The 11,121-nt window shown below is 30.7% G+C and overlaps 1 protein-coding gene across 1 annotated transcript; it reads left to right on the plus strand.

The window, feature by feature from the left end:
- Window positions 1–273: 273 nt before the first annotated feature.
- LOC106121079 (uncharacterized) lies at window positions 274–2,571 on the plus strand. The gene is made up of 5 exons (XM_013316573.1): window positions 274–398; window positions 903–967; window positions 1,261–1,443; window positions 1,845–1,975; window positions 2,131–2,571. Exons 1-5 carry the CDS (start codon window positions 374–376, stop codon window positions 2,510–2,512), a joined length of 786 nt encoding a protein of 261 aa, XP_013172027.1. The 5' UTR covers window positions 274–373; the 3' UTR covers window positions 2,513–2,571.
- The last annotated feature ends 8,550 nt before the right edge of the window (window positions 2,572–11,121 follow it).

The raw sequence follows: 11,121 nt of genomic DNA on the forward strand, positions 1-11,121 counted from the left end.
GTTTGCACAAATTTAAAAATTTGTATTTTACGTTATAAAAAACTTACGTATTGTGGTCAAACGCTGCCTCGGTGACGAATTTCACCTAACAAATTGGCTTATATTAATAATGCTTACCAATTAAATAAGAACTTAAATTTTCTTAAATTTATAAAAAATAAATTAAAATACCATAAATGTAGATAAAAATTTAAATGTTAAATATGTTTTAACAGCTTTGCTTCTGATATCGTTGATAATGCGTTAGTAATATAGTTGACAGCTCACAATTTAAATAAAATTCTGTTCAGTTGAGGCCGTGAAACGGGCGCGAGCGCACGTCATTTTTTTTTGTAGTATTTATGTCAGTGTAGTTAGTTTTTATAAGTCTACAATGGAATGGCTAGATAAAAAACCAGGTAAATTTTTCCATATTACTAATAATAAGATGTTTTTAATAAATAGAATTAAAATATTGTTATTTAAGTTACTTATTTGGAATTGTGTAAAGTTGTCCTTTTAGTATGTCAGAGGTTATTAGTCGTCAATGACACACTTAACAAGTACTTAAAATGAAATTGTGATCATAATCAGATGTGTGTTAAAAACTTTACAATAATAAAAAACTGTAACAGTTCTTAGTACATTTGGAGTCATCGACCTTAACTTAAACACGGTATCAAATGCCTGAGATGAACGTGTTAAGACAATATCGCATGTTGGTAGAAATTGTTTACGCTATACACCAAATATTTTATTTTATAAAAACTGATCACATGAAGTGGGTATTTCAAAATTTCTTAGTACATATAATAAAAGTTATATGTACAATAAGACTTTGCTGCGCGGTGTTAAAAGAAAGAGGTCATAAAACATCTTTAAATACATTTAAAGTAATCATGGAAATCATTTTATTGTTACAGTTATATTTGCAGACAAATATCGTATAGAATGTTTGTCTCCTGCTACGTTCCCGGGCGCATTGAGAGTAAGCTAGTATTTTTACTTTTATGATATCTTTTGTTTATAATCTTATCTTTTTTAACTAAAGATATTTAACAATAACTATGACGAATTTATGTTTGCTAGTGAGGATATGTTAATTTGTTTTTTAAAGTACGTAAATTCTGGCCATCATTATTATTATCAGCCTAATAACTCTAATGGAATAAGGCCTTTCTATATACCTTAATAACAATACACAGTCTTCGAGATTTCACAACGAGTGACTTTCTCTCGTAGTTGTTGTTTTGACATAACTTTATTATATAAAATTTACAGGTTATAAAAGAATCATTCTGCCAAGATGAATACGTGAGTATTGGCAGTGAAGTGAATAAAAACCCGATCGCAGCAGAAGAATTGCTAGAGCTATGCGCAGACGCAGCACTTGACGGCGTTTCTTTGGTCGCGGTTGACGTCAATACAAATGAAGTTGTTTCAGTCGCTTTTAATAAAATTCAGGTATCAATACCGTCCAATACAAATATGTGTTAAATCTAAATTAGAATGCGGTACTTGATGAAAGTTGAATGGTGGATTGAATGGGTGATCTTTTTGTCCGTACCCTTAACTCCTAGACTATTCACGCTCAAATTGTTGTTAAATTCAAGTATTGTCTTTTAAAAAGTTATTTAACTTGAGTGTTGAGATTTAAATTTGTCTTTGAAATGTATTCCACCTTTAGATTGTGATAATTTTCGTACATTATTTTATTTAAGAATATTATATTTAAAAATTAAAAAAAAAATTGTACAAATCAGTGAAGTTACAGAACTTACTACTTACTTACTATTTACAGAAATATTGTAATTCTTTTAAAAAAAAAAACGACATTGTTTCATAATGATAAATGTCTGTTCAAGGTACAATCTACGAGTGGATCAGAGAAGCCATTTTTCGAAGTATTTGCAGAAGAACGTTGCACTCAGGAATCATCGCGTTCTCTTATTCAATTTATGGCGACTGTAGACGGAAGGTGCAATCTATTTGATAAGTAAGTGAAAAATATCTATGAAAATACATTTGTGGTTAGATCTTTTACATTAAGCAAAAGATAGTTAATTATTTTTTACAAAATAATGAGAGATTTAATTAAATATAAGGTTACACACTACGGACAGTTATTTATTACTTTTTTTAACATTACAGATACGGCGTCGACTGCAGCCTTGAAATAATGTTTCTTGCGACGCTACGAGAACATAGACATAAAAAAATAGGTACGATCTTATGTAAATACTCTGTGGAACTTGCTATAAAGATTAAAGATGGTCCTGTCAGCATATTAACCGTAGAAGACCTTGGTCCAAAGTATTCTATGCTGAAATGTAGAGAACCATCAGGGACATATCCAAAGATATGTCAAGCAATTTGGACATCTATAGGATCTCAAAAGATCGGCAAAGTCCTAAACTTTAAAGTTCATCTAACTGTACCGTTAAAGGAATTTATTTTCGAAGGCAAGCCATACACGGATCGAATAGGTGACGACAATGCTTTTTGTGAAGTTGCCGCGTTTCCTTTATATTAGACAAATTATTTTAAGCTAATTACTTTTAATTTACCAACTATTTATTTATTGCCATTTTATTTATATAGGTGTATTTAATTAATAAAATTTAATCAACGTAATTAGTAGAAAAAATTAAAGAGACAAAAAGGTAAATTATATATGGTAATAAAATGTGCGGAAATATTCAGTTTATTGTGTTTTTATTTAAAACCAGTTTAACATAATATACTTTACTATAATGAATTTTGTTTTAAGTTACGTATTATTTCATGTTAGAGCACAGACTAATGAACCTCGTGACTGCGCACAATTGATTCAGCCGTGTCATCCTTTTAATTTGTGCTTCTGTTTTTACTCCATTGAAACGAATATTGTTTATAATTTAGAACTTGAAAACAATTAGTTTCTAGTTTAGGACTTTTATAACGTAATTAAAATTAGGTTTTGCATCACGGGAATAACTTACCCTACTTTTGTAACCTACAAGCAAACACTAGTATACACCGTGTCGCAAAATTCAACGATAAGCCGGTACCAGGTCGATAACTGTAATGTATGGTATGAATTGAAATGAACAGAAAGAGTTTGATTTTTTTTAGTATTTTTCCACATGTAGTTATCGACCTGGTACACTGGTACCTGCTTATCTTTGAATTTTGGAACTCATTGTATATAACCAAAATGAACAACATTAAACTTAGTTATGCAAGGCGATTTTAACGGTAGCTACTCTAAAGTAATAAAATCAAAAAATGTACCAGTATGGTTCGAAGTAATCTTTATTCATAATGCGTTTTCGTTATCCATCCTTCATCAATAGAGGATAAATTTTAATCGTTCCTCGAGATCGAGCCGATCTCAATAGGGCCGGGATCGAACTTAGCTTTGCACAGCACTTGAAATTCAAATCCCGGACCAGATATTAATCCAACCCTATTGTTACCCGTTGCCGTGACAACGCACCTTCTTCCCTTTTGATCGTTATATCTTATATTTATTCATTGAATTAACTTCAATAAGTTTTTAAATAGGCTCTATTTTAACTTTAAGTATACTTATTAGCTTAAAAGTTTGTTGGTTTGTTGGTCTTTTAAATAAATTAACTTATTTTAACTTAAAGTAGTAATTTCATTTGAAATATGAAGCGATTCTAAAACAAATAGTATTAGGAAACTGAATGCATGTCACTCACACAAGAGGATATGCGGAGGCCGAGAACACTCGAGTATCTAATGACTTTCAAAGCTAAGCCTTTGATCGCTTCCGGTTGCAGTGAGTGAAATTTAATATTACAGTATCCGGTACGAAGCTTAATTACCACTAAGCTTTGTTGGATGAATTATCGTGTTTATTTCATTACTTATGTGTGTATTATGGTACGCAATTTCCGTTTCAATCTTTACTTGTATAATAATTATTCTACGTGCTAATACGTGTTTGTCTTTGTTGTTTTAGGTACAGAAAAAAAATACCTTATAAACAAGGCAAATTATTTGTACCAAATGTGATTTTCCCCCCAATTATTTTCTTTTGAATCACATTAAGCAAACTTACCTAAATTGTCTGAACAGGAAAAGTAAGTGAAGTCTTCTAACAGAAACTTCAGATTAAATTTATTCAGTAAGGTCGGATAAATCTACAAAATATACTTGAATTCAGGTAACCATGTTCCTTGTAGAGCTCGTACAGCGAACCTTAATTTCCATAATCCTTCTGACATCGTAGTTCTAAAGTATTTTCTTTGTACAACTAACCTTTTCGTATTGAAGGCAATATTATTTTCTTTAGTACCTAAAGTAATGAACATAAATATTTTTCAAATGATGATTTAAATGATGATAAAAAATTAGGTCATGTCTAGTTTTAAATTTGTAATTTTACTAATATTATAAATGCGAAAGTTTATATGGATGGATGGATGGATGTTTGTATGATGGTGTCTCCAGATCTGCTGCACGGATCTTGCTAAAATTTGGCATAAATGTCATAGTCTGGATGAACACATAGGTTACTAATTAAATTATTTTCTTATTTCTGCGCGCACGGAGTTGTGGGCGATAGCTTATTTTTATAGAATAGTTCTACGACAATGTTTATGTCAGTAATTAAATTTTAAAGTTAAATACTATAATATGTAATTGACTGCCGACCTCAAACTCGGTCGTTGCCTTTTAAGTCTTGTTAACACCGTATTGTTATGTTTATTAGAGTCACTTACCATTGAGTTGACGTTCTCCACGTCGAATGATTCCATTTAAAGACAGTGCAAAAGACATGAAATATTCTGCGCATAATTCTCAAGTAGCATTCTTCTTCTTTCTTATGAGGTACAGATATTGGTCATGGAAATATCATCCTATTTTGGTGTTATATAACGTAATTACTTAATGCCTTTCCAACTTTTTAGTAACTACAGGCATGAAGTAGCAGCATATAAAAATTTGTTCAAAAGTATTTTCGAAAAAGAATGAAAAAATGTTATCACGAACGAGGATATAATGATTTATGTATGGTATGAAATTAATGTTTTTATTATATAGCGGCTTATAACGTACTAGCAGTCGCCCGCGACTCCGTCCGTGTGGAATTAAAAAAAAACTATTAATCGCAGCGTAATGCTATAAAGCCAAACGCCTTCTTTTATAAATGGACTATCCAACAAAAAAAGTATTTTTCAAATCGAACCAGTAGTTCCTGAGATTAGTGCTTTTAAACAAACAAACTCTTCTGCTTTATAATAGATTATCGAAACTAGATTAATGTTTAAATATACATCTGTAGATTAAAGTTATTGAAGCGTTGAAATTTTTTAAAACAAAAATCAGGACATCCTGATTAAGGTTAACTTAATCTTTAACGGTATAGAGGATATAAAGTAGTTTAATCGTTACGACCAACCAAGAGACGAGGATATTAACTTTCGCAACGATCGTAAAATAGTTATAGTACAATCGTATCTCTCAATCCTAAGAAAAAAATATAGTGGACAAAAATGACACTTTTTTTAAGAATTTAATTTAGTGAGAAACACAAAAAGTCAATTTTGATCAGGGTCACGAAATAATTATCATTTTAATTAACCTATTTCAAATCTTCAACATAAAAAAATGAAATTTTATGTAACCAATTTGATCGAAGCTAAGCACATCACTTACATCTATACCGCGACCCCGTCCTTGCGGAATTTAAAAAAAAAGTAGTAGCCTGCATATTCTTCCAGACATGTTCTACGGCTATGCCAAATTTCAGCGAGATCTATAGAGCAGTTCTGGAGATATCTTCTAATTAATATCCATCCACCCATTAATACATCTAAACTTTCACATTTATTATATTAATATGTTGTTTTCATACATAAGTCTTATTACTTTTAATAAAAAATACACATCAATTCCTTTATTTCTTCTTTCGAAGCTTTGAAATGAAACCTGTTCCTAGAAAATTATTAATGAAACACTTTAACGCACTAATTGCAGTCGCGCTAATTACACTGTACTACGCTTCCTTTCTACAATGTTTTACGCGTTTACTGACTTATTTAATTTTAATAAGAATAAATAACAACTCGCACTTAATAAACACGAAGGGAAGATAGAAATTACGGAATTCTTACGGTACAGTTCTCGCATAATGCCCTTCAATTACCAACGAGTGTGTATGATATAAATTTATATAGTACTCTGGAGTTCCAATCAAAACTGTCATTCCATTTTGTATTTTTAAATTTTACTATCTTACTTCTAGACATTATTAGTTAGAATCATATGGCCCGCTTTCGTTACCAAGTCAAGTGTCAGATTGATTAGTAAGGGGACATAAACGTGGACAGTTTAGTAAGGCCAGTGTTGCGCCGATACACCGGCACAGTGTCGGATTTTATTCCTACCATTACTAATATTAAAAATCTGAATATTTAGATGAATAGATATTTCTTGGAAGGTATCTCCAGAACGGCTGTATCATATTTGACATAAATGTAAAGCATAATCTGAAAGAAATAGGCTACTAATTAAGTTTTATTTTATATCTGCGCGAGCAGAGTCGCTGGTGACAGCTAGGATGCAAATATTTTATTTGACAATGTAACTTTTAAATAAAAATTACTTGTAATTTTTTTAAACTTGTACCATACACAATAGGTCTATTACCTTCCTTGTGCAACTAAACTGTTTACTCGTTGTGTTAACGGCGGAAAACTGCATTTAATTCTTATTCTCAGTACATTACGCTGGAAAATAAAAGGAAAGGTTTCTTTGTGCCTAAGAATGTACAAACGCGTTTGTATTTTTAATTTTCTAAAGGCTTTTTTTATATTGCTCGTGGAAATTATTACTCAGCAAGACTGGTACTTCGTAGTACCTTTTATTCTCTTTCGGAAAAGTAACAAATGTTGCAGGAATCTTAATATCTTTTGTGTATCCATAAAATAATTCAAGCGTATTCAGAATGATTTTTAATACAAACAGTACATACTCAATATTGCCCCTTCTCTAGGTTGATGTATGTATGTTCTTGTTTTATCCTATAATAGTTTCGATTATTAAATATTAGTTGATTAACCTTATTTATATAATATACTTTTTCTGACTGATAAAAATCTCACTCGTCGCAACTTTTTTTATACCACTAAATCAAGTCGATTTTTTTTTAATATGTAAAATATTTTAAGACAATAAAGTATTTTGTGTAAAATCAGATTTTTATAGTTTAAATTTTAAATAAAATAAAATCTTTGCTTCAAAAAGCACCCAATAGATGGCGCTATGCATTTCATCATCAGCTCACTATACGTCCCCACCGAGGGGTTCGGAGCCTTCCCTAAGCTAAGGGTGATTAGGCTATAGTCAACCACGCTAGCCAAGTGCGGGTTGGTTGGCTATGCATACCTTCAGTTAATCGGGTTATTTGTTTTTTTTTTCTTATAAAAATTAAGTTATTCTCTATTAAAGACGTAAAAACCTAAAACGTAAAAGTAATATTTAAAGGAATACAAGAACTTTTCTTTAAACTTTTAACAAACCCCAATGTGATGTTATTCTGGCCACAAACGAAGCATAAAAATCAATGATCTACAATCTTCAAACAGCGATTTCACACAACAGGGCACGGGTACGTCGAACCCTAAGGAAACAGCACTTCCTGTACGCCCGCTGCCAAGTCTTGCACGGTTCACTTTCCACAAAACTGCTACGATAACTGCAAACAGTCATACCTTTTGCTACACATTGACGGAACTCTGTTTACTTTACCCCATTTTTTAAAAATACAATAGCAGTTTCTAACAACCTATAGAAGTTAAAAGTAAATAAAAAACAAAACTTGTCAAAAAAGTAAATTCTCGCAACACATTTTTTTTACCGTAAAGTTGAAAAAATAAATTATGCACCTCTTCTACTGATGATAGTTCAACGTAAGATGTTATATTGAAATCTGGAAGAAACATTTACTTAACCGATTAAGTAGAATTTTATGCAAGATATTTTAACGCAAAAATGTACATAATACAATTTATAATACGCTATGTAATTCACTGTGTAATAAACTTGTCCTACTAGCTTTTTTCTACAAGTTTACAGTTGAAGCCTTGTAACATTAACAAGCTTAAAGGGTTTACTTAAAAGACTAGACATTTTGATCTTATTAAGTCATCGAATGTGTACTTCTTCCGTTGAAAAATTAAATGAAGTTTATGATAATATCATTTGTTATTAATTAATGTTTTAATTATATTACTAACATTTGTACTAAGACCAAAATCTATATATAAAACCTATCGTCATCCCTGTTTCTATCTTTAATAAAACACTGATAATATGTTTTAAACGGGAATTTTGTTCTCAGAAACTCACAATAAATATGTCATGAGTTATAAAAATAAATATATCTAATTAAGCGAGGTAAATCCAGAGACATCCATATCAAGAATAATATCGAACTCTATAAACTCTGTAACCCAGTCTGAACTGTCAATACTCCATATTTTTAAATAAGTATTTAGATTTTAATTATTACGAAATGGTTACAATATCATCAATATGTAATGTAAATAATACATTTAGAGAGACAAAGCGTTAGCAAAGTGATCGTCAGACAAAGGAAGCCGTGTCTATGCGATGTTTAGGTATTGTTCGTCACGAGCTCGGCGCACGCCACATTAATTTACGGAATGAGTCGCGTCTCCTGTCTCGAGAGCTTCCCACTTCACAAACCGTTACGAATTTGTCTTCTGAAACATCATTTTAGTTTAACAAATATTAGTAACCTCAATAAAAAATTAATTCACTGCAAAAATGTGTTAAGTAGGTTTGATATTGCTTCAAAGTCAGATTGTATGCTGTAAATTTGATTCCGTCGCAATGTCGTGTCCAACTTTATACCATCAGACAGAATCCTTCCGCATTTTACGCGTTTCTATTATTTAGAAATAAATAGGTATCATTATCAATTTGAAAAAGAGTGCGAGATGTTTGAAACTGATGAATAAATAACGTGAATCTATGTAAAAGAAAGCTAGACAAAGTTTGGAGTATAATTATCTTTCTGAAGTTCTCACCTATTTCGTAATGTTTTACATCGAATTAACATATGTATTATGTATGTCGTTAACATATAACTTGTATCCACGTATGTACTATTTAGCAGCATGTGTTCAAATTTGTATATAATCACTGTGAACATTCTCGCAAAGGGCGGAACAAGATTAAACTCGACACACATGGGAACGTTGTAATTTGGAATGCGTATACTTCTGGTCTATATGGCAACATTTGGAAGATTTATAGATTTCATAATGCCCTTGCTACCTCAGTGATAATCGTAAAATTTTATGTTTCCATGTTTATTTCTTACAATATTTACATATAAATGCGAATATTTAGATAGATGAATGTTTGCTTGAAAGTATTTTCAGAACGGCTGAACGGTTCTGGATGAAATTTGGCATAAATATTGAACATAGTCTGAAATACATAGGCTACTAATTATGTTTTTTTTTGTGCACGAAAGGAGTCACAGGCAACGGCTAGTATTTAGTTAATATCAAAGATGTTTTACATAATATCTAAGTACTTACGTTTTATAACAGAATGTATTTATTATTAAAAAAAATGTCTGTACGTATAAAAATACTTAATGTACTGTTACATTAATATTTCTAAAGGTAAAGAAAGACGTTCAGAACAAAAAGAACATTAAAGTGTAAAAGAAAACAACATTACTTATGTCGAAGTGGTCGTTAAGTTTCTTTTTGGTCTATAATTTAGGAGCATCGTAAATTTCTAGTTCGCGAACTTAATGTGTTTTCGATTGTTTAAGTAACGAAATCCCCTCTTTGAGACAAAACAGATCCCAAAGTAAAGAAAATATTGCGTGTGTATAGAAGATTTCTTCACTGGTTTCCAAAAACAAAGTAAGCAATTATTTTTCTCTTCTAATAAAGTCCTCTACTATTTTCAGTACAGTATAAAACAGAATTATAGTAAAACAAGTAACTTTTACATTTGAATTTAACGTTGTAGTTAAAATAACAAATTTATTTTTTCAAAATTTGTATGTTAAACCTAAATTTATACATTACTAGCTATCGCCTGCGCGAAATAAAAAAAAATGTTAGCCTTTGTGTCGATACTATCTTTAGCAAATCTCAGTAAGAAGAGATGGATCACACACATCAATCCAGATATTCGAATTTATTATATTAGTAGCATTGAATGAATAAAAACTTTTTGTTCACTTACACACTGAAATTAACATAAAAGCCAAGTCCGGCAAAGGTCGCACGTCTTTATTCTAAATCTCACAAGAATGTCCATTGTCCTTGCAACCCTTTCGATCCGCAATACACAACCCTAGTATTTTATTCTTGACTTTTATTGGGACATTATTTTCGTATTTACCCCTTTTGGTCAAGCTTTAAAAATAAAAGTTCTTGAATGTATTACATCCTTTACTGCGGACCTTAAACAAGCATCAATCAATATTCTTTTTTTAACATTTGTTTTAAATGTGTCTAAAAATTCTAGATATCGTATCATATTTCTGATTTCATCTTTAACTTCTGATTTCCAAAAATTGTAAAAAAATATTTTTGTATCTGTACAAAACAATTTTCTTCTAAAATTTTAAATGTGTTTCCTTCCTAATAAATATATCAAAGTGTCTTTTATAAAATTATTCAAAGGAACACGCAAATTTATTTACTGCACAGGAAGTTGTTACTGCTATTAATAAAAAAGAAGGGACCCTTCTCGTCTATGAATCTGGAGTTGACAACATAATTTTCACCATTATTATATATTTTTTGCACAAAAAATTTTAAGACATGTGTTATGCGTAATTTTAAAGATTTATTTTGTAGCTAAATCAATTGAATACGAGATATGAATTTTAGAAAATTCTAAACAAACCTACATCATATATATATATTTATATAAACAATTGCTATTCGTTACTCTCGCTAAATACTCAAGAACGGCTGAACGGATTTATCTTATCTTGGTCTTGAAATATTCGAGGAGTTCTAGGGAAGGGTTAAAAAATGAGAAAAGTCCGAATAATTGCCGGGAATTAATTTTTTTTTTCATTCCACGCGAACGGAGTCGCAGGCGACAGCTAGTCACTAACATATA

This window comes from Papilio xuthus, unplaced genomic scaffold (assembly GCF_000836235.2).
Source record: "Papilio xuthus unplaced genomic scaffold, Pxut_1.1 DF826945.1, whole genome shotgun sequence".
Classification (NCBI taxonomy): domain Eukaryota; kingdom Metazoa; phylum Arthropoda; class Insecta; order Lepidoptera; family Papilionidae; genus Papilio; species Papilio xuthus.